The sequence below is a fragment of the Orbicella franksi genome, chromosome 1 (assembly GCF_964199315.1).
Source record: "Orbicella franksi chromosome 1, jaOrbFran1.1, whole genome shotgun sequence".
Lineage (NCBI taxonomy): Eukaryota > Metazoa > Cnidaria > Anthozoa > Scleractinia > Merulinidae > Orbicella > Orbicella franksi.
In genome coordinates, this window is record NC_138145.1 from 24994374 (window position 1) to 25022043 (window position 27670).

At 40.8% G+C, this 27670-nt stretch overlaps 2 protein-coding genes and 1 pseudogene across 3 annotated transcripts in view; all 3 read left to right on the top strand.

The window, feature by feature from the left end:
- The window catches only part of LOC145498312 (tetratricopeptide repeat protein 37-like), a 34278-nt gene extending 27590 nt beyond the window's left edge, over nucleotides 1-6688 (top strand). Inside the window, exons 39-53 of one of the 2 annotated variants that reach the window (XM_081478222.1) lie at nucleotides 67-190; nucleotides 340-458; nucleotides 675-733; nucleotides 1111-1157; nucleotides 1482-1554; nucleotides 1864-1920; nucleotides 2156-2426; nucleotides 2834-3003; nucleotides 3601-3759; nucleotides 4463-4551; nucleotides 4869-4932; nucleotides 5038-5094; nucleotides 5185-5261; nucleotides 5754-5868; nucleotides 6173-6688. In XM_081478222.1, the coding sequence (XP_081334348.1) occupies nucleotides 67-190; nucleotides 340-458; nucleotides 675-733; nucleotides 1111-1157; nucleotides 1482-1554; nucleotides 1864-1920; nucleotides 2156-2426; nucleotides 2834-3003; nucleotides 3601-3759; nucleotides 4463-4551; nucleotides 4869-4932; nucleotides 5038-5094; nucleotides 5185-5261; nucleotides 5754-5868; nucleotides 6173-6346 (1655 nt within the window). In that variant the 3' untranslated portion in view covers nucleotides 6347-6688. Of the gene's footprint in view, nucleotides 1-66; nucleotides 191-339; nucleotides 459-674; nucleotides 734-1110; nucleotides 1158-1481; nucleotides 1555-1863; nucleotides 1921-2155; nucleotides 2427-2833; nucleotides 3004-3600; nucleotides 3760-4462; nucleotides 4552-4868; nucleotides 4933-5037; nucleotides 5095-5184; nucleotides 5262-5753; nucleotides 5869-6172 lie in introns of those variants that run through there. The other variant, XM_081478231.1, reaches the window with a different exon arrangement.
- A 2037-nt stretch (nucleotides 6689-8725) lies between these two features.
- Nucleotides 8726-26886, top strand: LOC145498344 (SURP and G-patch domain-containing protein 1-like). Its single transcript, XM_081478264.1, has 7 exons — nucleotides 8726-9129; nucleotides 9261-9384; nucleotides 10663-10978; nucleotides 12085-12253; nucleotides 19929-20190; nucleotides 20913-21042; nucleotides 21642-26886. The coding sequence occupies exons 1-7, from the start codon at nucleotides 8751-8753 to the stop codon at nucleotides 21666-21668; spliced, it is 1407 nt and encodes a 468-aa protein (XP_081334390.1). The 5' UTR covers nucleotides 8726-8750; the 3' UTR covers nucleotides 21669-26886.
- LOC145498333 (uncharacterized) lies at nucleotides 15026-19313 on the top strand (annotated as a pseudogene).
- Nucleotides 26887-27670: the final 784 nt, after the last annotated feature.

Genomic DNA, 27670 nt, shown 5'->3' on the forward strand with positions numbered 1-27670 from the left:
TGCCTCTCTTGATCAGCAACTAAAGTATCAAAAATTGTGTAACAAAATTTGCTCTTTCGCCTTCAGCATACGAACAAGCTTTTCAATTGGCTGATACAGACGCCGACAGGTCATCTGTTCTAACCGCCATGGGCATGCTGGGATATACATTGGATGACAAAGAAGGAGCAAAGGCGATGCTTTTTAAAAGGTGAGATGAAAACTGCATTTGCCTAGAGCGTATAAAAGTATGTCATGCTTTGGAGACAAAAATAACTATCTTTTCTTAGTAAGGGTATGTCTGATTTCTAGCTGTGAAAACTCCTTCAGGAGTTTGATTTGGAATCTCCTTTGTTACAGTTCTCAGTTACAGCCTGCTTGTCAGCGCGGGCTCATGGCACTCTGTTCCCTCGGTTTGGTCAGCGGTGATGCTACCTTAGCTGGAGCAGCTCTTGGCGAACTAATGAAACAGAATGATGGTAAGATGAAGTATAGAAGGATAGAAGGGACTGGGGTGGGGAAGTGGAGGACTATGTTGTGAAACAGAAGGAAGGTTAGGAATTTGGATCGACTGGACAAGAGATAGAAACGGCAAATGATAAATTCAAGACCTACTAATTAAATAGAGGCAGCAACGTAAATTTTACTACCCAGAATTGTGTGTCATCTTTTTAACACAGTGATTCGTTTTGTAGGGAGTGAAGATTTAACAGGCAATATCTGCTATCTGTACTCAAGGTTTTACGCTCTGCAGGTATTTTTAAGAGTGCTTTCTTGCATGTAAATGTGTAAATAGTACTTTTCTGGACACTTCCATGGCATTCAACTTTTACAAAACTATTATCACCACCTTTATGTTAAGTTTGATCTTAAAGCCTAGGTCATAATACAGTTGTAGTATGAAGCGACCTGATTTGCAAATCTTTGTTAATTCTCCTGAAGAATTTCTGTTTCAATCAGAAATGTTCTTAGTAGCAACCGTGAGCACCCCGTACACATCCACGCTTGGTCCACGCTAACGTATCCTGTTACTTAGCAACGCTTTGGAACTCGTTAATCATCATTGGGTAAATAAGTTAGCGTTTCTACTCCGTCATTTGCCTCAATGTTACTGGTATTATCTTGTCGCAGGGAAATCAGAAACTTGGACGAAGTTACATCATGAAAGAGATCCACCGGTATGATATATAAAGAAATAAAAATGAAATCTAGATGTCAAGTTTCATGCAAATTACTTGCAGTAACATATAGTTTACTTGTTCGTGTCCCTTGCCACTTACGAAACTAAAGTTCGTGTTGTTCTGTTACAACAACTTTGTTAGCCAACAATTTGGCTTTTTTGTGGTATTTCCGAGCACCATTTAGGGTTTGTTGTCGATTTAAGTATTGGAGGGAATCGGAACTGTCTGTGGCAGCTTCGGCGTATAAAACTTCGGGCCGTTTCCGTAAAAACTCTGATGCATTTTTCGCCTCTGTGAATTATCGTGTTTCTCCTGTTACAGCAATCCAGCAAGCAGTTTACTATGGAGTCAGTTGGCTTCTTACCTGTTACAAGCCTGTCCTGACGAACTAGAGGTAATTGTGATGTGGCTCAATGTTATGAGCTTTTTCACTCGAGTGTTGTAAGCAGTTTTCATTTTCTTTTGTTTTGCATTGCCACGCTACGTGATCTGGTTGAAAAAATCGCGCACCATTTTTAATTGAGATGTAAACCAAACCCAATTTCATGACTTGCTCCCACAAGATATTCCGCGCTTCGCCTCGGCTATGTTTATTTACTTCGAATTCTGATTTGTTTATTGGAGGCCCTGTTACCTTTTTAATTAGTCAGAGTTACTTGGAGCAACCTATTCATTACTGTTTTGACTTTGTTTGTTTCTGTAGGCCGCTGCATGTTGTTCTGAGTCTTCTTCTAGGCTTGGAGGAAGTCACTCGTCTGAGGTTAGTTAACATGAGATTTTCAATATTGCTTTTAGAAACACTGCTGCCTAAAATGTAAATTTGTTTCAAGTTACTTGCCTCTACTTTAAAAAAAAATTACAAAAAAAAAGGGCGACTTTAGCTGATCACGGATCTTTGCACTGTGGCAGAAACTAGCCTGTAAACAAAGACGAATTTCCATAACTGTCGGCTTACGCAGGTTGAACACAAGCTTAAACAATTTGTTCTTCAACAGCACAATCCCGCATTTCACCCAGCCGGTCTTGTGGGCTCTGGAGCTTTACGTAATCACACCAGCAAACCCAATCTTAAGAATGCAACAAACAGAACTCGAACGGGTCTCATTGCATCCCAGAAGGCTGTTCATGCGCATCCTGATCACGCATCTAGCTGGGCAGTTCTTGCAGCGTCTGTAACAGCTCATAATGTAGCGACTGCTCGCGAGGGACTGGGAACAGAAAAGAATGGTCTTGGCGCCAGGCTCTCGCAATTTGTAGAACTGACAGGTATTAGTTTTTTCGTGTCAATACTATGTGTAAGTAAGAGATTAAGCAGTCTTAATTATACGAGCCGGCAGTTTTCAACGAGGCTGTTGGCTGGTTACATTTTGATATTCTGTCATGCTGGCGGGACAACTGGGACGTGAGGTCGCGTCCTTAGAAATGATTGATTTTTAAATAATAAGTCCACCGTTTGAAAAAATGAAAACCTTACAGAACCTTGCCAACATCTGGACCATTTTGTTGAATGGGAAATGAAGAAGAGAGCTTTTGTAAGGGAGGCGCAGTTTCTGAAATAGTCCCTCTTGTTGGTGACTGTAACCTGTATTTTCTAACGTATTGGCTTTTTGTATAAAAGACTATTTTTTTGGTGCTCTTACACATACGTAGGAATTGAACATTTGCTGTTATAGCTTCACAGGAAACAGGTGCTCTTAAATCCCTTTCTGAGCATCAGCTGCCAGCCCTTGTTCAAGCACAGACCAGTCATCTGGAGACCCTCCAGCCCTGGGCCATTATTCACCGAGGCTACTGCTTACTGTATTCAGGCCACCATCAGGAAGCAGCTAAACATGTTGATCAAGTACGACAAAAATTAAATAAATTACAATATCTAGAGAGGAAGCCACATCGGCCTTAGCTGGTTTTCATGCCAGTCCTCTATCCTGGTCGAATTGGAATTTGTAGTGTTGGTTTTGCGGAGGGAGGAAAACCATAGAACCCGGAGAAAAACCCTCGGAGAAAGGCGAGAACCAACAACAAATTCAACCCACATATGGCACCGGGCCGAAATCAAACCCAGGCGACATTGGTGGGAGGTGAGTGCTCTCACCACTGCGCCATCCCTGCTCCCCTATAGAGTCAAGATAATTTATCCGGAGAGAATCTCGTTTTCAGTGAGAGCATTAAGATTAAAAGAATCCAAAATCTGACCTAAACGTTCTGAAATAAAGGCTGAAGTGACACAAGCGAGACATTTGGTCATGTGCAACATATAGCTACATTTGGATTAATTCGTTCTATCGCGGTAGATTCTTATACCTAGGATGACCTAGGACAAGCAATGACGAGGGAATAAGCCAATTTGCAGTATTTCGCTATTTTGAAACATGGATCACCAATCCTTTTGCTATTTCTTTTTTCTAAGTTTGTTGAGTGGTTCAATGTTTCTCTGTCACAGGCCTTATCGGTATACAGCTCGGTTCCTGATGTTTCCGCTCAACTGCATTTCCTGAAAGCTCAAGTATTATTGGCCAGCGGAGAACCTGTCGAAACTGGCCTGAACATGCTGCAGACGTCTCTGCTGTCCAGTCCAGTTCATTCACCGAATGCTTGGCAGGTAATAACATTATAGTGTTACTCAGTATTGTTATATCTAACATGACTGAGAAAATTTCTTCTTCGTGATTGGCTGAGAACAGGCAAATTTATCGGTAATTGTTAATTGCACTGCAGTGCAAATTAACGCATGTGCGTTCGTCATTTTCTCAGTCAAATAATAAATGAGTAATCGTGATATTTGAAAATTTTTTCAAATTGCACTAGTCTAAGGTAAGTAATAAGTAAAGTCTGCATACGAGCCAAGTGGCCCATCAGGCCGGAGCTTATCCCGGTTTCTGTAGCATGAAGCGACTAGGAGTATTTCTACTCCCCCCTGGATGGGATGCTAGTCCATCGCAGGGTTACCCCCAGCATTAAGTTCGCCAGTACCCATTTATACACCTGGGTGAAGAGAGGCACTGTGAGAGTAAAGTGTCTTGCCCAAGAACGCAACACAATGTCTCCGGCCAGGGCTCGAACCCGGACCGCTCGATCCGGAGACGAGCGCACTAACCATGAGGTCACCGCGCCTCCCACTAGTCTAAGGGCTCGTTCAATTTTGGGAGAATTTTCAAATACCAGACGTAGTGTAAAACATTATTGCACTCGCATTCACACGATTACCTATACGTGTCACCAATCAGCCCTATCAAGTATACATCTTCTATATGCGTATTCGTCTCGTCGGGTTCTCATTAAAACGTGTTTGACGGGTTTGACAGGTTTTAGCAGAAGTTCAAGCCAATCAGGGCTCAGCAACGGCGGCAGAACTTTGCTATCGTCAGTGTCTACAAGCGGGAATGAACAACAAGTGAGAAAGCTTTTGGAGTAATTACCTCATTAATTTATGTTTGGGTGAATTATGAACCCCCCACTTCTTTCTGTCAAGATTTACCAGTTTAACTCCATGTTTGCTGACGCGAAATGCAACAAAAACGTGAGTAAAATGCAAAAAAAAAAAAAAAAAAAAAAAAGATGAAGAGTCCAGTTGTCATAAATTTACAGTGTTCTTTTTCCCAAACTGTTGTGAGAAATCTAAGTAGATGTTTATGTAGTCGGAACGTCGAACTTCTAATTTCTCTGTATCTTGTTAACTCAAAACTCAATTCAGTGTTATGATGTTTTTAGGGCACAAGGCTGGAGAGTTGTTCCGCTCATAAGACTGGCAAGGTTAGCTGTACGTTTGGCACAGGTTTGTGAATGAAGTTTTAACCGCACTAACACTAATTCTAACCTTAAGGATAAGCGAGAAGTCATACTTATTTTTAAGCTTGGTGTACAATTTTGTCTCTCTCAGTCGGAGTCCGCTGACCGTGATCGCTGGATCAACCTTACTCTTGAAGCATCTAATGAGGTTTGTTGCAGCAGAAAGTGTATTTTATACCTCTGTACCTGTCTGTGGATTTTTCATCAATTCAAGATGTATTCTGTTATTCAATCGCAGGTTCTCAAGTTTAAATCTGGCTTATCAGCTGCTTATCTAATTCAAGGAATCGCATATTTTCTTCAAGACAATGTTAGGTAAGTCTCATTACTCCATTGCGTAAGTATCGGTGACAAACAGAACTATCCCCCTCCCTTCACGGGCAAGAGAGGGACTTGGTCGGGGAGGTGGAGAGGGGCGGTAAACCCCGCTCCCAAGCCCCTTCCTTATTTATATAATACGATACGATACGATAAATTTATTTGTACACGGTATTTCCATCAGTCTATTTATGACAATTAACCAGCTACCTATTTTCCTGACTACAATAACAGTAGTTAGTTTTCTAGCTAAGTTATTCCACAACTGAGCTCCAATGTACGGAAACCTTCTCTTCAGATAATCAGTGCGATTTACTGAGCCAGAAAGGATCTGTCTTCAATTTACTGCCTTAGAAATACTTCTGGATCCCTTTGAGGTTCTCCTCATCTCGCAGTGCAGCCCATGAAGTCTAGAATGTCGATGTATTTTTCGTTCAAGTTTAATGACTAATTTATTATTAAGTTATGTCTGTTTAATGTCTTTTGCAGGGCAGCGAGGCGCGCATTCCAACACGTGATTAACTCAGACACAAAAGGCTCGAGCATAGCTCAGTACTGGCTAATCTTACTTCATTTGAAGAAAAACGATCTTCCCGCCGCCTTGGTAGGTAACGATTTCCGTCGTTGGCGTGACTTTGTGTTGGAATCAGTGGTATCATGCAACTACTTTTCCGCGAAAAGACTCCAAGTAGTTGCTGGTTTCCTTCAGATGTCGTTCATATACTAGCTAGTGAAAAATGCGACAAAAAAGGGGTCTGGGAAAAAGGATCTGAAACGAGCGTGAACCTTTCGAGTGGGATCGGCTAAAGACGTTGAAAAAAGTTTGACTGTTTTACAGTTTAATTTAAGAGACAGCAACTACTCGTCGAGTTTTTGACTACTGTATCACTTTGTTTTGCCATATACAGGCTCTTCTGTCTAAAGCCGCGTTTGATGGTAACAGCAGACTGGATCTGGTTTATCACCGAGTTGTAAATAATGCAGACCTGTCCAAGACAGCTAAGAAGCGTTTAATAGAGAGATGTGTCCACGTGAATCCATCAGAACAATTATTTTGGAACACATTGAAAGAATACTGCTGAAAATTTGACATCAATAGAAATGTGTAGTAATTAGTTCCATAAATAATAAGTAAGTGCCCACAGAAAAATATTAACTTTGAACCTAAAGGTGAATATTAAAGGAACTCAAAATCTTAATTTAAAGTTATTTAGTAGCATTTAGGTAGTTGATATTTCTGCCACTCAATGACGTATTAAAGTATCTTATAATCCAAGATGGCCTTACCCAAAGAAGAGCAGGATTCAGTTTTTATACACTTTATAGACTTTGGGCACAATCAATAAACTTAAAATGCAACTATCGATCGAGACTTGCCATAGAAAATATATTGAGATGCACATGTTTTTGTTTAATTATTTGAATCATTTTACATGGCTGTAAAGAATCAAGGAAACTCAGTCTCTAACTCCAGTCTATCTATAAAACCATGGCACCCTTTACAAAACAGAAACAACTAAAGAAACAGGTACTGCCTAACCTAAGAACTGAATGTGTTGGGTGTTGGCCCTTATCGGCGCCTTGCAGGATAGGTACGTCATGTATGGGGAAACAAATTGTACTGGGGCACACAGAACGTACCCAATGCGATTTGCAGAGGTCATTGACGTAGCATGAAGCATCACGGGTCTTCTGACCATGGAGGTCCTGACTTGTCAAGGACTTGCAGACTTCGATTATACTTGACGTAATTGCACACCGTTTTATTGTTGTTATAGCCTCCCATTAGGGGAGGGTGATATTATAAGGGTCAAGCATATTGACATAGTGTGTCACCTTTGACCGGCGGACACTTTTGGTACTTCTCACAGTCAACCCAGCTACTGGGGCAAATATAGTGGAGACTTTCCAAGCCGTCCGCTGAAAAGTGTAAAAATCGTGTCACTCATTGGTCATTCAATCAACCGTTTCTTAGACTACGGAGGGGTAAGTATCTCTATGGTTTCAGCTGAGACAGCAAGAAGCCATTTAGACCTATCGTCGAAACATTCCTCTGTAAAACTGCCGTGTAACGTAAAGCGAAGGACGATAATAGCGCATTCAGTGAGATACCGAGCTTGGAAACTTATTTTTTGCACGGGGTCAGGTAGCGCTCTCGCAAGGTCTTACATGAAAAGCTTGATACCTTTCGAGAGAACAGTGAAGCAAAGAACAGAAACAATGCTTCTAGCCCCAAAACAATAACAGCTGCCACACTATGACAACAAATTGAATTACAAGCCTACCAGAGCTGCAGCACTTCTGCTTACACGAAGGACATGGCTATCAGTGAATAATCAGTGTGCATGGAGACTGAAAGATACTAATAATCTCACTTGCAATTGACAAGATATTACATTTAATAGTGTCACTCTCGGAATGATCAATCCCAAAATTGTGTCAGAAACTCCTAAATTTTTTAGTCTTGAGTAATCCGTCATCATCTCAGGGCAATACACACAGGCTTATTAGTCTTGTTTGCAGAAAAGAGGGAGAGGAAAGGCGGGCATTGAAGTATCTTATCTCCTTATTTATTTATTTATTTTTTTTCACCTCATTCAGTCTCGCCTTCCGTACTTTTTGGGCCGTTTCTCCCTCCTCCCTAAACCGTTCCTCTCACTAGGATTGCGACTTTTATGTGTGTTGCAAGGGTCATTATATTCCGGTATCTTCTGTGATATCTTATTTATTTTTATTTATTTATTAAGCTTCGGCCTACCATTACACATAAAGAAAAAGAAAAAGAAGAGGAAGCAAAAAAAACAAAACAAAAAAAAAACAGCAAAACAAAACAAAATGGCCAGGGGAGCCGCGACAGCTTAGCCAATTACAGCGACCCCCTTAGATATAATTGAGAGACAAAATTATACAATATATAGAAATCTAAATCTAGTATAGGGAACTTAAAAGCAGCAATGCGGTGGGGGCGTTAAGGTCTTAGCGGTGTTGCACTTTGGGCAAATTGTCCGCCACGTCCTTATATCTTCTTGATCAAAAATATCTACAGCATTTGTATAATATTTTAGTAAGGATCTCTTAAAAGCAAGGGGTGTTTGATTGTGTTCCTTAAGACTTTCAGGCATCTTGATCTCGTGCAATGATTTGCAACAGTCTCTCATGAATGTTCGGTAAAGTGAAACGTTGAACTGTATTAATTAAGATGTGAAATACCCACCTTTATTAAGGTCTATTAAGCTTATACAGATACGAGTGTTTTACTGGAAAACACCACGCCATTCCGATTCGTACAATTTATAGGAAACTGTAACCCATTCTATTCTTTGCTTTCTATCTAGCGCTTGTTTTTTTTGTCTTTTTTTATTAAATTCACGTGGAAGTAAGTGAGACCTCGCGACTTACATTTTTGTGTCAAAATTCTCACGGGGACATTGTGTGGGTATCCTGTGGTGTAAGCTCGGTAAGTCTGCAGTGCTTCATGGGTAAAATATGTTTCAACACAAGATGGCGTCCATGGATGACCGCAAAAAATCAGTGGAGGATAAAAAGCAGGAACTTCTTCGTCGTATTGCGGAGAAAAAGAAAACCGAGCAAAGCAAAATGCCAGCTTTACCTTCCTCTGGTGAAGGAAATGCACAAAAGGCTTCAAGTAGTGGTACAATGTTCGTAAACGATGGCAATTTCTTAGCTCGCTTTCAAGCTATGCAACAACAGAAGACATCTGTTCCTTCGACGTCAGCCTCCAGTAGTACAGATTTCCGTCCAACTGTGAGCATGAAGTTGACAACAGTTAAACGATCGACGCCTGTTAAACCAGTATCGGCCAGACCGGACGTTTTTGAGGCTCCAGAAGATTTGGAGGAAAATGGTAATTTCATTTTGAATTCGAAGCTTCTGATCTTAGCTAGAGGCCCGATTATTGCCAAACGCCCTATATGTTTGGTCTAATTTTGATCACGGTAAATGCATGAAAATGTTCTGATGAGCGGTATAATTAAGTTCCCCCACCAGAGGATAAAGAAATACTCGACAGCATTGAAGTTCTGGCTGCTAGAGTGGTGCGGGGAGGTGATCAGGTGGAACATGCTGCCATTCAGGACAACGTCAACAACCCAAATTATGGGTAAGTTGTAGTGTTCCATACTTAATTGTGCACACAGCTTGCGACTCTGTACTATGGGACCGAAAAGGTCTTCATGATTATGCCACATGCTCAAAATTTACCACCTTCAAGGTAGATACAGTCAAACCTCTTCACAGTGGCCACCTTGGGGACAGAGAAAAGCTGTTGTAGAGAGGTGGCCATTGTGGAGAGGTAGGGGTGTAATATGACACCTGTATCTTTAGAGGGTTACAACATTTATATTTTTAATAATGCTAATTGGAGTATTTAATTATGTAACACAACTAAAATATAAACAGTAGAACCCCAGTAACTCGAACTAGGATAACTTGAACTCCCCCATTAACTCAAACCCTACTTTTCAGTCATTTTAACTCAGTTAACTCGAACTCGGATAACTTGAATTCCACGCTAACTCGAACTAAATTTTGCTTCCCTTGATAAAAATTTACCCTGATAACTTGAATTCTGGTTCATGTAACTCACCAGGGATGTCATCCCATTAGCTTTTCTTGTCGTGTAATCGGTAAAAACACTCAAAACTAACACCACAGCAATTTGATTTTACTCAGTGCAACCAACCGTTTGCATATTTGACAGTCATTTCCCGATGTTATGAGTCATACCGGATGCAGTGCATTTAGCTGTCACTGTATACTTAGGTGCTGAAAATTCAGTAAACTATCAATTGTTAACATGGCAAGTTGGATATTCAATCGACGTTCCTCTAGCCCCCGCTAACTTGAATTGTTTTTCGTTTCCCTTCAGTGTTTGAGTTACTGGGGTTCTACTGTATCAATAAAACAGAAACCAAACAAAAACAGGAACAATGATATGCAGTACAAATCACATTTTGTGACCTTTTACAATAAAAGAATGGGGTTTTGTTTACACTGTTCGCCAGACATTGATTAACTGCTCATTGATGAGAGGTTATTTAGCAGGTGGGATGCACTTTAAGTGGCTATTGCCATTGTGGAGAGGTGGCCATTGCAGAGAGATTAAAATAAGATGGAACATTATCAACTGTTGTACATGTAAGTGACTGTTGTAGAGAGGTGGTTGTTATCTGAGGTTCAACTGCACTGTAAAAATGCTTGCTAAAATGCTAATCTGCAACAGGCCACCACCCTTGCAGAGTGGAGTAGTAGTAGTACTTCTACCTATTTTTACATGCCACAACAAGCAGTGCTGCTTCAAAAAGTTGTTCCACTACATGTTTTGAACTGTTTCTGAATTACAATCCTAGCACAAGTCTCTGGCTTTTCCATTCCACAGCTTCTTGTTTGATGTCAACAGTCAAGATCACAAATATTACAAGAACCTTGTTAAGTGTTTGAGGGGTGACAGAGTAGAAGGTAGCACTAAAAGTGACAACAGTGAGACTGACACAAGTGGTGGACCCCAAAAGAGAAAGAGAAAGAGCAGGTGGGATCCAACCCCTCCAAAACCTACATCATCGTCATCATCATCTTCTAACAGTGATGCAGCAGTTGCTGCCGCATTGGCTGTAGCTGCAGAGATTGAACACAGCATACCAATGAGTAACAAAGAGGAAGAGGAACGACAGAAGCAAATCAAAGAACAGCAAGAGGTAATTTGAATGTAAGGATAATGTGGACTCATTGGCCTTAAACTGCTGCCTGTTTGAAAGGCTTTTCAAAATAAAGAAGAATGGTATTTTCCTTTTTGGAATATCTTCTTTCATTTTAGAGATATTTATCTTTTTGGATGACATCGTAAAGCAGTAAAACACTGAATCAAAAATTTCTGTAGAAGTATTGGAGCAGTGTTCTTGAAACTTGGCACCAGAAATGTACATCACAAAAGAAACAGAATGACACTCAATAAAGTACAATACAAATTATATTATAAGTTTATTGTGTCATACGCTTAGCTATTCAGGTTTGATATCACATGATGAAATGACACACCAGCTTATTTACAGGTATTCCACATAAATGAAAAATAAATTGAAAAGTAAATATTATAACACACGAATTAAAAAAATTTAAAAGTTTAGAAAGTTTAAGTCAGGTCATAAAATACAATCTAAAATAATTACATGTTATGCTAAGAAGTAAAACAATAATCATATGTACAATCAATAATGTAACAAGTAAAAATTTAGGTTAAAAGGCCCAAAAGGTCAATTTTCTTTGTACTGTTTTTGAAAGCCTCAAAAGTTCTGATAGTTCTGTCTGACTCTGGTAGCAGGTTCCACAGCTTTCGTGCTAGGTAGCATTTTTTAAATCCGTAGGTGGTGCCATTGCCATGGCAACAATCTTGGCTCCAGCCTCTTTTTGTCAAAAACCAAATATCCCCATTTGCAACTCTTTAAGGAGTGGATGATCTTGATTAAAACTGCCAATTTCAGTCATGATTTAAACAGGACCAGCAGCAAAACTGGTGTCATGGCAATGGTACAAGGGGTGTCATTTTGTTTCTATTGTGATTTACATTTCTGGTGCTAAGTTTACAGGACAGTGCTCTAATATTTCTACATGTAGAGGTGTTCTTAATTCAGTATTGTACTGTTTTAGGAGAACTAATTATGACATCATCACTTTTACTTGTGTGCTTTGTCACTTGTTTTCTCGCTCATTACACTTCCTTGCTGTTGTCGTTGTTGTAATTATCTGGTACAATACCTATTCAGTGTAAGCAAGCAACCAGATGCATACTGTCATTTCTTCTTAGATTCAAGAAATGTACATGAGGATATTGGCTCAGCGTGCAGCTTATCAGGCTGGTGCAGTTGTGCAAAAAGACAGTGACAAACCAAAGTATGAATATGACTCAGATGAAGATATTGAAGGAGGTACCTGGGAACATAAAAAGAGAAAGAAGGAGATGAGAAAAACAGAAGGTTAGTTTGATGATATTTGGAAGGAATGACAGCTTCAACTGAGCTTGATAAAGAGAAAGGTCTAGAATTGTTTTGCATGTATTTCCATATGTTACTTGTTCTTGTTGTCCAGAAAAATGTGAGTGTGATCATCATCCTCGGTAAATGGTTTGAACAACTACAACGCTGAGTTCATTAGAAGAAATATTCATGGACCTACTGAAACTGACAAAACAAACAGAAACCTGACACTTGTTGTTACAGTGACTATACCTTACATTAAGGGCACTTAGAACTGAGACCATCTCATGGATCCTACAACCCTACAACATCTGTTTCGCCCACAAACCTACAACTATGTTACGACACTTACCGACCCATGTTAAAGAAAGGACAAACCCAACAACAGATAGGGAGCAGTGTACAAGATCAAATGCTCGGACTGTCAGGCTCTCTACATCGGTGAGACAGGCAGACTGACTGAGACTGACTGAACACAAACAAGCAACAAGAAAGGATGATGCCAACAATCACATTATATTTCACAGACTCTGTTCGAAATATATGAGACAACAAATGGTAGGAATTTCCCAGTTAGTGCTTCAAACCACTTTTTAACGCCAACAGAAGGACGAACCCCCCTAAAGAAAACAATACTAGGGGCCTGGGTATACCCACAAGGCCCTGGGACCTAGATCTTGTGGTCCCATGATGCTTCGGTGGCTTTTTTCCTTGTGCTTCAAACCATTTGGTATTTTGCCTTTGCCTTGCCTTTTACTAATTCTAACTGTTTTTTAGGCTATACCTCTGTGTTTTGACGCAGTAGGTTTCTTTTTGGTGATATTTGTCGCTTTTCAGGATGTTTAAAATCACTGAACATGTCCCACAGAAGACACAAGTCGTGTAAAAGGACTCGCCATCTTCCTGCCAAAACTCTGTTTCATCGCCTAACATACATCACAAAGGATCCCCGCCGAAGCTGCACAAGGACGAAAACGATCCCCTTCAGAAGATCCTTCAGTCTATTGAACGTCTTTCCAACTGAATACACTTGCTAGAGTCCCAAGCAAATCAGCCAGGAACTATTGCAGATACTGACGACGATGCTTTGTCGATTATGGCTGGTGAAACGTCAGGCTTGGAGATAAGTGAACCTTTGGTGACCGAAGCATCTTTTAAGACTGCTAATACGCCTGTTGGGGCACCCGTAGAGCCTATTCTGGCACCCGTAGTGCCTACTAAGGCACCAACAGAGTCTAGTAAGACATCTGACGAAGCTGAAAACTCAGCGAATGGGTTATTCCAGAAAAAATACACCCCCCCCCCCCCCCCGATGGATGGCAAACTGGAAATTCTCAAGGGAGGGGGGGTTGATGGCTCGGGAAATCCAGGCGGGAGGGGGATCTGAACCTAAAAATTCTTCCTCGGGGGCCACTTTTAACTTTAACCTCGATCGATACATTTTAACCACTTAAAAAAAGAACTTTGCGATGGGAAATCTTGTAGTCTTTCAGTTTATAGTGTTCTTACCTCAATCATGAAGAACCAGCGCATCGATAAGTGGATAACAACAGCTTTACAACCGGATAAAACGCCATCAACTGAGCACGCAACACCTGGAACATTTTTACAGTACCCAGGCCACCCGCGCCTGTGCCTTGCCAGAGTACATCCTCAAAAATGCGAAGAAAAGACGATTTAGGCTGGGAGTCAGTTGTACTTTTACTGTTTTATTCTGGCAACCCAAGAACTCGTTTTGCTGGCTAACATGCGTATGCACAATTTGGGTATAATTTCTTTCTTACCTGTTACGATCTGTAACCGTAAAATCGTGGTAACGAATTTGCTTGTAGCATTGGGAATCTAAACGACCTCACAAGAGCAGAACTTGTTTATAAACAAATATACTTATTTCGGCGTTGTTAAGTTCTTTAAGTATTTCACATTGAAGATTCCTCATCAGATCTACAAGAGTTTTAAGCAGTATTATCTAGGCTGCGTCCACTTTATTATCCGTGCCTTATGATCGATATGGTAAAAGACAAGTTTATGGAAGCCAGAATGTGGGCATTACGCATGAAAACTTGAACACTTGAAAGAAAGGCAAGAGTTCCAGTTGACCTACAGACCCATAAAGGTAACGAAATTTAAAATTAGTCTAGTTTGAAAAGCTTTCTTAATAAGCTAATTAAATGTCACACTAACAGTACTAACAACGGAAACTCAATCTTGTAAACACGTGCCAATGTAGGCGGTCTTGTCACCGAAAACTGAAATTATAGTTTTATTCATAATCGCCGTAACGACTTTTTTCGCTGTAATTTTTCTTACATTTACATAATTTTTATGACTTACGAATTTTTTATCTTGTACATTTGCTGTGGTAGAGAAAAAGGCAAATGGCGTTTTGGAGGAGAGTGTGAGATCATTCAAACATTAAACACGATCATTTGAATACCGTAATCTGATTTAAAAAATGTTGAAATTTAACCCGCAAAATTCGCAATATTTGCCGAGCTTTTAAAATTATAATAAACGGGGATCTTTGGATGAAATGTTATGCCTTTTCTATTGCCTGTTGTTTCCAGTTAGGGCCTTTAAAAAAAGAAGTGGAAATCCGGGCAGTAGGGGGGGTCCTTGAGCTTGGAAATCCGGGCGGGAGGGGGGCTCTAGCGGTCTGGGAAATCCAGTCAGGAGGGGGGGTCAAAAATGCTTGCCATCCGTCGGGGGTGTGTGTATTTTTTCTGGAATAACCCAATACTAGTGATGATCATGGGCTGTTCAACCCAGTTGCCAAGTCAACTTCCTGGAAACCATCAACCTCTTTCTCCAAATTTCTGGATACTAACTTTTGGAGAAAATTATCTTACCAGCCATCTCAGGTTATTATGGATGACTGGGCAACACCTGAAGTGGATGTACTCTCTGCTCCAAAACTCGATCAACAATTGTTGAATCAAGTACCACTTAAAGTGAAAAAGTTTGTACAAGAAAGGGACAAGGAAATGTTTAATGTTCAGCGTGCTTTCCTAAATGCCACGGGCCCACTTTGTGGCCTTCATGATTGTATCGAAAATGATACAGCTCCAACTTATGAGGAAATTAAAGTAGCTTTGGAGCAAGCTCTTTGCCTTTTAGGCTCAGCCAATGCTCAACTGTCTATCCTGAGACGACAGAGAGTCCTAGCTGCCATAAACTGTTCGAGGACAAACCTCGCGGAACTACCTCTGCCTAATGCAAAATCATGGCTATTTGGAGATGATTTCCCCTCCCTGGCCTCAAAACAGGCCGAGTTGTCAAGGGGCCTCACAAAAAATTTGGCACAAACTACAGGGAAATCCTTTTCTAGAAGTAGTAATAGTTCCCAGTCTCAAAGCAAACATCGAGGAGACACCTTTAACAAGTATTGATCTACTGGGTATTCAAACCCTCCTAAATCTCAGTCAAATTACCAAGGGCCTCGTTCGAAAAACGGGCTTTTTCGTCCCCCTCACCAGAAGGGATGTCAGCCAGACTCTCAGAGTGCATAATGTCTTGGAGAACCCTAACATCGGATCCACAAATTCTCTCAATTGTTTCAGGTTACAAGATAAGTTTCCTCAAAACTCCTTTTCAGAAGTCTCCACCAATTAGCCAAGCATTGGGTCAGGAGGCACTCCTAATATCCCAGGAAGTGAACGAGTTATTGCAAAAAGGGGCCATACAAAACACCCTTTTACCCGAGACGGTTTTTACAGCCGCCTGTTTCTTGTACCCAAAAAGGGAGGATCTATGCGTCCGGTGAAAGACCCAAGTTCTTTGAACAAGTTCATTGTAAACGAGCATTTCCAGATGGAAAACCTCAGTTGTCTAAAGGCGTTGCCTTTACCAAGAGATTTTATGACAAATATAGATTTAAAAGATGCTTACCTTTCTGTGCCTGTCCACGAGTCTTCCCGAAAGTTCCTTCGCTTCATTTGGAAGGGAACGTGTTACCAGTTCAAAGCTCTCCCATTTGGCCTGTGTTCAGCCCCCAGAATTTTATGAAAGTCCTAAAACCTGTTGCCGCATTCCTGAGGAGGAAGGCCATTCAAGTCCTTATATACATGGACAACTTTCTCCTTCTGGCTGCAACAGTGGAGGAAGCTGTGAAAAATACTCAGCTGGTACTGACTCTCCTTCAGTCCCTAGGTTTTACAATAAACCTCAAGAAATCTTTACTAATTCCAACACAAGTGATAACCTTCCTGGGTTTCCAAATAGACTCAATGTGCATGATGATATCACTCCCGGCAGAAAAAAGCGACAAAATTCTAGACTGTTGTCGCCACCTGCTCGTTTCTCGAAGTATCACATTGCAAAACCTAGCAAGTTTAATAGGTCTGTTAGAGTCCTCGAGACCAGCCATTTGGCGAGCTCCACTACACTTTTGCCACTTACAATCAGATCTGATAAGGGGCCTACAAATGAACCAGGAGTCTTACGACGCCTTGATTGCCCTGTCACTGAGCGCCAGAGTAGAACTTGCTTGGTGGTTGAAACACACCCTCAATGCAAATGGCAGTCCCGTGCACCTTCCTCCACCGGATATGATCATCACAACCAACGCCTCCAAGAAAGGTTGGGGTGCAGTGCATCAATCCTTTCAGACCAATGGCAGATGGTCACAAAAAGAGTCTCTCCAACACATCAATTATCTAGAGCTAAAGGCATCCTTTTTGGCCTTAAAAACCTTTTTCAAAGGCAGGTCTCACGTAACCGTATCTCTAAAGCTAGACAACACGACCGCCATTGCTTACATCAACAACAAAGGGGGTACACGTTCCCCCCCAACTTATGACTCTGGCCTTAGAGATGTGGGATTGGTGTCAGGAAAGAGACATCTTGTGATAGCTTCTCACATCCCAGGAAGAGACAATGTCTCAGCGGACAAGGAGTCCAGAGAATTCAAGGACATGAGCGAGTGGAAGTTGGACCCAACAATCATTCAGCCTTTTCTGCTGAATTGTCAGACGGATCTGTTTGCGAGTCATCTAACCAACCAACTCGTGGATTACATCAGTTGGAGACCCGACCCGGGAGCCATCCACACAGACGCCTTCATGATAAACTGGGCTCCTCTATGGGGTTTTGCCTTCCCCCCCCCCCCCCTTCAATCTGATATCCACAACCCTAACGAAGGTAACAATAGATCAAACAGAACTAATTCTCGTAGCCCCAGTTTGGCAAGCCCAGCCCTGGTGGCTGGTTCTGCTGAGACTTCTAATATCTCAGCCAGTGTTGCTACCGAACAGTCCAACCCTGTTAACGGACCGGACCGACTTGAACCGAGTTCATCCAATGTATCCTCGCCTTCACTTGGCCGTATTTCACATCTCTACCAACGTTTCCAAGCTGAGGGCATTCCAACAAACGTTGCCGATCTACTCATCGCAGCAACTCGTACCTCCACACGCAAAACCTACGAGTCTAGTTGGAACAGTTGGTGCCGCTGGTGTTCTGGACGGCAAATTGATCCTCTTTCATCATCTATAAGTGACATTCTAATTTTCTTGACAGAAGTCTTTAACGAAGGCTTAGCATACTGATCACTTAACGTCCTTTGTTCTGCTATTTCATCAACTCATCCAAAGATAGACGGTTTTTCAGTGGGTCAGCATCCTTACATTACTAGGTTCCTTAAAGGAGCTCTCAATAAACGTCCTCCAAAGCCCAGGTATTCCCATACCTGGAATGTTGATGTTATGATTAAACACATGATTTCTTTGGGGAAAAACAGCACCCTATCACTTAAAGCTATCTCAATGAAGTTAGTTACCCTGTTTGCATTAACCTGTCCTGAACGGATTTCCGCCTTGGCTTCCCTGGATCTCAGACATTGCAGCGTCCTTCCAGAAGGGGTGTCTTTCAAACTCACTGTCCCTAGAAAAACTGGCAGTGCAGATAAACCAGCGGAAGCATTTTTTGCCCGCTTTGACCAAGACAAGAAGCTCTGTCCAGTGGAATGTTTCAGACAATATCTAAAATTATCCAGGAACGTTCGACCCGTTATCCCGTCTTCTCTTCCCGATAACTTGTTTATTTCATTTATATGCCCTCACAAACCGGTCACTTCTACAATGTTGGGGCGTTGGCTACGAACCTTTATGAGTGCAGCAGGAATAGACAGTCAAATTTTTAAAGCTCACTCTGTGCGTGGTGCATCTACGACAGCAGCTGCCAATGCATTTGTCCCGCTGTCGACTATCATGTCAATGGCCGACTGGTCTTCTGCTTCAATTTTCAGAACATTTTACTATAAGCCGTTGTTTAATTCAGACTTTGCTACTGGGGTCTTATCCTCACAGTAGATCTACATGTAACCTCAGCTATTCTCGTGTTGAGTTCTGATTTATATATATAATATATATATGTATAATTAAAATGTTTTTGTTATGTGGAACCATGCCTTTTTTATTGCTCTTAGTAGCAGCGTTAAAATCTACCATTTGTTGTCTCATATATTTCGAACAGCGTCTGTGAAATATAATGAGAATTATACTAGGGCCGCGGAGCGGCCTGAAGTTATAATTCAAATTATATGAACAGATGAAGTGAGAAATATATGAGCTTCCCACCCTTCTTCCCTCTCTTCTATGGAGTCTCTCTTTTGCCTGTCTATTCCATGGCATCAAAAAGCCACCGAAGCATCATGGGACCACGAGATCTAGGTCCCAGGGCCTTGTGGGTATACCCAGGCTCCTAGTATTGCTTTCTTTAGGGGGGTTCGCCCTTCTGTTGGCGTTAAAAAGTGGTTTGAAGCACTAACTGGGAAATTCCTACCATTTGTTGTCTCATATATTTCTCACTTCATCTGTTCATATAATTTGAATTATAACTTCAGGCCACTTCACAGCCCTAGTATAATTCTCATTGCTGTACATCATCAACTACTGAACCACAGAATTGATTGGAACTCTCCTCAATGCTTAACCTACAGTCAAAAGTGCAAACTATTTTCAACATATGGACAAACTGGTACACTAACTTAGAACAAACACCTCTTAGCAGACGTCAACAACTACCAGCACCTTACAAATGACTTATTCAGGAAATAAAAAAAAAAAAAAAACAGACAAACAGACTTTAAACAGAAGGATATAATTTGACTTACAATTAGATGGACCTCATACAGACTGACTTAATTTGACTAACAATAGACGGCTGGAAACTTACTAGAACCAACCAATGACTGCTGACAAACTTCACACAAGTCTTTCAGCAAATACCATCACGGCTAAATAGACCAGTCATTTTCAACAGACCAGACTTGCATGTATAACATCATTGACTTACTGACACCATTCACTTGACTCCAAAGATGACTTCTGCTCAGGTTGTTGAAATGTCAGTCAGAAACAACAGTTCTTTTCAGAACTACCCTCACCTGGATGATCACACAAGGTGATCTCTCTGATCATCTTCCTTGTTGTCATTTTCTTCCATTGTGTGCCCCCTCCTATAATCTCCTCCCTACACCCACAGAAGCATGAAAATTAAGATGTTAAATATAAACCTACCCCTATCCATAGCTGCAACATCCTTGTGCAACATTTACTGGCTAGTTCTGACCCAGAATACCCATAAGAAGATCATGAGTGAAATTAGAAGAAAAAATATCTTATTTCAATTTCTTGCAGAATTTCAGTTATTTATCTGTCAGTTGTCTTTTTCACAGAAAAAGCAGTAGAACTCACTCAAAAAGGTAAAGGGAAACATCATATCGGCGACTTCCTCCCTCCGGAAGAACTGAAGAAATTTACAGCAAAGGTTAAAGCTGTAAAAGGCGAGTCTTCTTTGGACAGCTTTGATTTCTCTGACTATGCTGAGCACAAGATAAAAGAGGACAACATTGGATATAAGATGCTTCAACAGGCTGGCTGGCAAGAAGGAATGGGACTCGGATCTCAAGGACAAGGGATTACAGCACCTGTGAACAAGTATGAACATGATGAATGAAATTTTAAAAAAGTCTGCATAGGAGCCAAGTGGCCCATCTGGCGCTTATTACTGGTTTCCGTAGCATGAAGCGACTAGAAGTATTTCTACTCCCCCCTGAATGGGATGCTAGTCCATTGCAGAGTTACTTTCAGCATTAAGTTCACTTGTACCCATTTATACACCTGGGTAGAAAGAGGCACTGTGAGAGTAAAGTGTCTTGCCCAAGAACACAACACAATGTCCTCAGTCAGTGCTGGGGACAAGGGCACTAACCTTGAGGCCACCCTTCTCCATGATGAAATGACTGAAATGCTAAATTTTTTTGCTAAGATGTTCTGCTAATTGTATCTTGCAATAAGTAGAATAATAATAGTTGACTAGTTGAGAGCTGATGAAACCTCTTTGCCTGTACAAGTGTTGAGAAGGGCATTTGAAGTTTTAAAGGGTCTGCATCCCCCCCCCCCCCCAGAAGCCACGAAAGTCCTTGAAATGTAAAAATGGTGCTTGAGACTTGAAAGTGTTTCATTTCCCTGATTATTGAAATAAATGTTGCGCTAAAATTGTAACAATTTTTATACTTTGCACACATTTTCAACTTGGAGTGTTAAATTTGAAATTGGACTTTGGTTCTTAAAGCTTTCTTTTAATTTTACACCCAAAGAGGGTTATTAAATCGTGAAAAATACTTTTTTTAATGTATATGCATTCTGCCCAATGCTAGGGGTCGTGGCCCTGATGACATTGGTGGTCTGGGTGAAGAGGAGCCAGGGGAAATACAGCAAGAGGATGATGAGTTTGACTTGTATCGCAAGAGAATGATGTTAGCATACAGATTTAGACCTAATCCTTTGGTAAGACATACTTAGGTTTTTTTAGTTTTGCCATGTCAATTCATTTTTTTAGATACCAATGTCCACTAGCTGTTTTCCACAGTGTAGGCATTAATCAGTGAATGATCACTCACTGAGTGAATGTGGTCTGCCCTGCTTGTTATGATGCATAATGCATTAAAACTGTGTGTCTGCATTTGTTTTTCTGTGCTTGTGCATTTGTAATTTGCCAGTCTTGCAGTCATGTTTCAATACCACTTTTTTTAGTTGTGTAAATTAATCACAAGAAAATGAGGAAAGTCATTGCCATGATTTTCCTGTTTGTCTGCAACTCGCTATAAGTAAATCAATATAGTTATTGCCCACCAGTAGATACCTACGTTTTCAGAGGGTTACCACAAAGTTTTGACATGGGTGGTTGATTCTGCCTGCTTTTCCTAAGGAATCATTAAAAGTAGCCAGCAGAACAGCTGGTTGAGAGGTGTTTTTTACTAGCAGCAGGCCTCTTTTGTACTCTGTGTGAACTCTTGATACCGTGTACCTTGTAAATGCATGTATTTTGTTATCTATTTATTTATTGGACTACAGCTGACTAACATGTTTTGTTCCTTCTTTTTCAGAATAACCCTAGAAGACCATACTACTAGATCAGGAAGATATTTGTTATCTCTCCAAAAGGAACTTACCCACAGTAAATCTATAAATGAGCTAAATTGTATTGGAATTGCTTGACATTATGTTATATGACTACAGCTGGACAGAGAACGCTTTTTCAGTTGGGTCTCGTTATTTGAAACTCTGTTATTTAGAATTCCCTGTTATCTTGACTCAAATTGTTTTCCCTTAGATATGCTTTTCAGTCATTAAATATCGACTCAAGCCGCTTTCATTTCAAACTACTTTTGATTCCCCTGAGAGTTTGAGATAGTGGGATTCAAGTGTATATAGTGCAGCATACATACATTCGAGAATAATACTACCTCGCTGCAAACTGAACAATGTGATGATGTCTGCTCCTGTGTTCTTGTTCATTGTTATTTTATCCCTGTAAGACCTGTGTTCCGTACTGGTCATTGTCGTTGCATTATGTTCATGGATGAGGGATTTTTTTCTCACAATGCCTATGCACTGTCAGCTTATGATGGACCAGCTGTCAAGCTTAGAAGGTTACACTTAGTTGATTATCACCTTTACATGTAAGTTGGTAGAGTGGTTTTCAGTTAAGTGTTGAAAGTAATCAAGCAATTACTTTGGTTTTGGGTTTGGTTTTACTACGGTTTGAGATCGGCTGAGTAGTCTAATTGGTAAGTAATTGGTTTGATTTTGGTTTTACGACACTCAATAGGAAACCACTCCAAAGGTAACTTGAACTAGCCAGGAAGTTCACGTTTCAAGGGTTAGCCTTTCTTAAAAAAAAGTTATCATTATTCTGGACCTGGTTATTTCGTGCAGGCTTAGACTTCATTGATCTCCTGGTTGAAAAGTAAATTATACTGCCCGACGTTATAGGTGGCCTTGCAATTGCTAACCATTTGCTGACTTTTCGATTTGTGGTGATGAAGGGCTGACTCACATAATATTAGAGTTTGCATGGTTGTTCAAAGCATGGACAGTGCTGTCAACCGGGTAAATCACTACACAATGGATAAGTACAGGGTTCGTACGGGTCCTGGAAAACCTGGAAAGTCCTGGAATTTTGTTGTGGCATCTTCCAGGACTGGAAAGTCCTGGAAAAAGGCTAGTGGTCCTGGAAAGTTCTTGAAATCTGTTAAACTCAAGTAAAAAATTTGAAATGTATGACAGACAGTAAGGAGAAGTAGCATTGAGATCTTGGGAGTGAAAGGGTTAATGTGAATTTTAGAGTCCTGGAAAAATCAATCTGAGTCCTTGAAAAGTCCTGGAAAAGTCCTAGAAATTTGTTTCTGAAAAAGGGTACGAACCCTGTAAGTATTAGAGCGATTATCTCTTGAGTATTGAAAGTAAATTGCGGTTGCTTAAGAAATTTGGACCACTTTGTCATCCAATCAGAAGTAAAAGCAAAACCCATTGCGACTCGCTCGCAGGTGATTCCCCGCACTTTAAGCTCAGTGTTTAAATGGATTTATTTTAAGTTTGGATAGGTTGACGTAATTGTCTAAGGCGCTTGTGATTGGCCAGAGCGATTATACTTTATTTTAAGGCACTCGATAGCCCATTTCCGAGTTGCCTTAAGCCTCTCTATCAAAGCGATGCCTGGTGCACAACCACCCATATGGAAATGAGTTTAATTTGCATGGGAATGAAATCGCACTTTCATGTCGAAGGATGGGCACCAAGACTCGCTTTGAGAAAGACGTTAAAGGTAATTCGGAAATGGCCTATCGAAAACTGCTCTTTCAAAATTAACACAAGCTTATGCTATCCAGTTGGATAGCGGCTGACCCCGGCCGGGTTGTTTGAAAACCGGTTAACGCTAACTCTGGATTACAAGTTAACCAAAGTATTAATTTTTCTTGGATATAAATGTTTTTCACTGCATATGTTTTTTATAGTTTGAGATTATTCAAATTCAACACCAAAGGAAAAACAATATCAACAGAACATCACCGAAGAGTTACAAAACTCAAATCAAAACTCTCGCTAATCCTGGGTTAGGGCTTTGAACAACCCGGCCTCGCTGATTGACAACAGAAATCTGTTGAACAACTTATGCCAGTTCTATTTTTAACAACTGTGGCGGGAAGGCGTGTGTTTCATCACAGTACACTTTGAAACTATCCGTTGAAAAAACAATGGATACCCTCCACACTTGCTTTCTTTTTGTTTTCTCTGTTCGATTAATATTTGTTTCTTCTCTCTTTCCTTTAACAGAAAAGCGAGCCTTACAACAGATTAACCCTTTGAATACCAACTACGCATATATGCGTAATTAATGGTCATGCTCTTTGTACCACTTGTGACGTCATCAATTTAAATGTCATCAGATATTCTTGATAAGCTGATAGTAGTGCTAGGCTAGCCCTTTCCGCACAATGGTCAGGTTTAGATATCGACGACATTTCGACGTCGCAAATCGAAAAACAAGGTTATCAGTTTTGGTGCAAAAACGGTGGTAAAATGGTCCACAACGCCTATGATTGATCAAGGTCCATTTCTAGGCTTCGCCCGTAATTAACATCCAACTTTTCACTGCAGCCAGAAAGAACATACAATGCAAAAGGTAGCCAGTGTAAAAGGGCAGAGAAAAACAGAAAGGAAAGGGCTTATGCGTATGCCCGTAATTGAAGTTTTGCTCAATTTTGTACCTAATCCTCGAAAAAGCTCTCCTTTTAGCAAAAAAAAAAGCTTTTTTAGCACAACTTAGGCTTATTTAGCGTCATGGCAGCTAAAAAACCTGACTAAACGGTTAAAAACGGTATTTTTTGGCAAAAGTTTGGCATTCAAAGGGTTAACCCTTTAATCCTACAAAGCACCTACAGTACAAATTTTACTAATTTGCAGGTACAATTTCCTCCAAATTAGATGGAAAAATGAGGAAACTGTATAACAGTGAGCTGTATAAAAACTAACCTGCGCAATTTTTTTGGTTGCTTTTCTTGTTTTCGCTTGCAGTTTCACGTTATGGGGTGAAACAACGGAAGTTTAACCCAGCAACTTTCCTAAGATATATAATAGCTAGAAAGAAGCAATTTAAACAGTATCATGTTTTACTTCAAGTTACATGACACTTTTAACTGGCCATATCTTTACGTTTGGAGAGAGAAGTCACGTACAAATGGTTTTTGTCACAGCATTAGAAAAGCTGATCTCAGTTTGCTGAGGCAACTTAAACAACGTCTTCCTACAATCTTGTTTTACAAAGCTCTAGCAGTATTTCAGTTTGTAAAAATATAAAGATATTAAAAGGCAAACGTTTACAGGTTCTTGTTCTTTGTAAGATGGGAAATGCCGGTTTAAAACCTTCAGGGTCAAGAAAGTGACAGATAACAGCTGTTGCGCGAAGACACGCCCAGGAAGTGGAAAGCCTGAATGCAATGACATCCCAAGTCCATTCCAGTTCACGTATTTCCAATGGGAACCTAACCTGAGTCTTAAGCCAAGCCATGCTCTCCGTAGCAGACGTACCATGCTTCAAGTATTTGCAGCTTACCTGTGACAGGTCCCCCCATTTCCTATCTGCCGATTTGTTTCTTTCCTGGGAGGGATGAACTACCCGCTTTAGATTGTTCGTTACAAGCCCTGGCTAGCGAAGTCGAAAGCGGGCAGAAGTTTTAAACTTGTGTCGACCTTGAACTTCGTCTGGCGAGAACTTGCGACCATTTGAGTTTATTTTGATTAACACGAAACGTGCGCGAAAATTGACAATCCATCCCGATTCTCAAGAACTTCTCAGGTCAAGCCTTGTTCAGTTAGTCGGGAAAGTTCTGATTTAGCAGGAGCTTTTTTTGTCAACTTAAATGTACTTCGCTTGTGAGTAAACTTGTAAGTGCGCTCGTCCTCACAACGCCTATTTGTACACATCAAACAACGTTTAACCATGAAAACCACGTCGCAGTAAGTGCATGACAGCGCGCGCTTGGAAGAAGCATTAGCAGCCTCGCTAGTCAAAACGCTTCAACATTCGGGATTCCCGCTGTTTCCCGCAGGGTAATTGACTACATTCTTGTGTTTATGGACCTCGACTGTGTCTTGGTCGACAAATACGCCAGAAAATAACAGGGTCAATATGCAGCCATCTTTGACCTGACCTATGGTCCATGACCCATGTATAAACTCCCACACTCTTTAAACAATCATGAGACAAGTTCTACAGACCTGAAACGAAGTCTTAAAGTTACGCCCAGTAAATTGCCGGCTTCCCTATACTTCTGCAATTCTGCTTGAAAGTCTTCCTTTTCCAGCTATGAATGGCTGTTTGGCACAAATGCAAACAAGGTCTAGGACCTATAGTGTTGGGGCCTTTAAATAATGGAAAACAAACGTAAAGTTGACACTAAGGGCGGATTTGGAGCTACCAGTAGAGAGCACCTTGGGGCCCGTTTCTCGAAAACCCCGGAAACTTTTCGGACCCCTAAAGCCATTTTTAGTTCATCTCTATCTAAAAACGGGGAAGTTCATACGCCTGAAACTTCGTGTATGAAGGGAACCTCTGTTCATATTAAGAATACTTGAATAAAACAGCTCTGTAATCATAAGGTCCGAGAATTTGATATGGCTTTCCGGGTGCGAAAACTTTTCGGGACCTTCGAGAAACGGGCCCCTGGGAACGGATTTGCACTTGTTTTTTGGTCGAGACCGAGTGGAGGTCTGGAACGAAGACGAAGAGGCTCAGCTCAACCACGAAGATGGCAGCGGGAAGTTTGGATTGATGTGGCCACGTGTACGCACAACAGAAGCAAAGCTAATGCTTAACCGTTTAGAAATAACATGAATTGCACATATAACTGCACATCCAACTACAGGAATTAACGAATGGGTGGCAGACGTCAACAGAACTCGGTTTGGAGTGGATTCTTGAAGCAGCATGGCACAAAGTTCAAAATCTTGACTTGGACGTAAGGTGTTTAAGCTTACTACTTTTAAGCTTGAAGGTAAGATTCAGGTTAAGAAAAATCTGTAAAGTTGGTCATTGCGACCAAGATCCGCATTTGTACTTGCGTAACTCGGACTGTAAAACTAAGAAAAATGTAATAACAGCGAGAAAGGTCGAGAAATCCTTTTTGAGGGTTCCGTGCTTTGGCCAACAGGGGGAGCTGTTTTTGTGGAAAATCTGGCGAAGAGAAACAAACATTAGGCATAAAATTCCAGCTATTACAAATTATTGCACTGTTCAAACTAGACCTGATTTTGTTGAATGTTTGGTGAACAACCAGCAAACAAGTATTTTCAGATTTTAGACAGTTCTGATTAGACTACCATAAATCCTTGAATTAGCGCCCCTCCTCGAGTAAGCGCCCCCTTCGAATAAGCGCCACTACTATCGGCCAAAATTTGAAATAAGCGCCTCCCCTTGAATAAGCGCCCCCCTCCCCTTCCCCCATTTTGTGGACGAGTACTGAGCTAACAAAGGATGTATAGTTTTCGTCGTGTAGTATTAGATTTGTACATTGTTTCAGTTTGAGAACACGTTAAGTGAACACGTTGAACACGTTAAGCACTAACGGTGTCGCGATTTAAACTTAAGGATCACCGCCCATCTTCTCCTAAATTTGAAATAAGCGCCCCAGGCACTAATTCGAGGATTTACAGTAAATCATAAGTCATTCTCACACCAGGTTGTCACCAGTAGTTTATTGTGGAAGGAGACCAGAAGAAAAAGTGGTCGAAAAATCGGTTATGTGGATGCTATTTCATCTTCAAGGTCATGCTGGGGATTGCAGCCTGGATGAAACCCTCTAGCTGCAGACTGGTTAAAACACTCCAAAACAAACTTCAACTATTAATCTAAATCAGGTATTTCGTTAATAAATCACTTTGTTCTAAATTTGTCTTTAGTTTCGATACTTTTACTGTTTTTATTTTTCAGTCAACATTGTTTTCAAATATATGATCTTTCATATATTCACTAGTATTCTTCATCATCTACGAGTAGATTGCGAACTCACGATGTAACCAGCTCCCAGTTGGCTTGATAGTTCAGTTGGTAGAGCACTGCACCAGTATCGCAGAG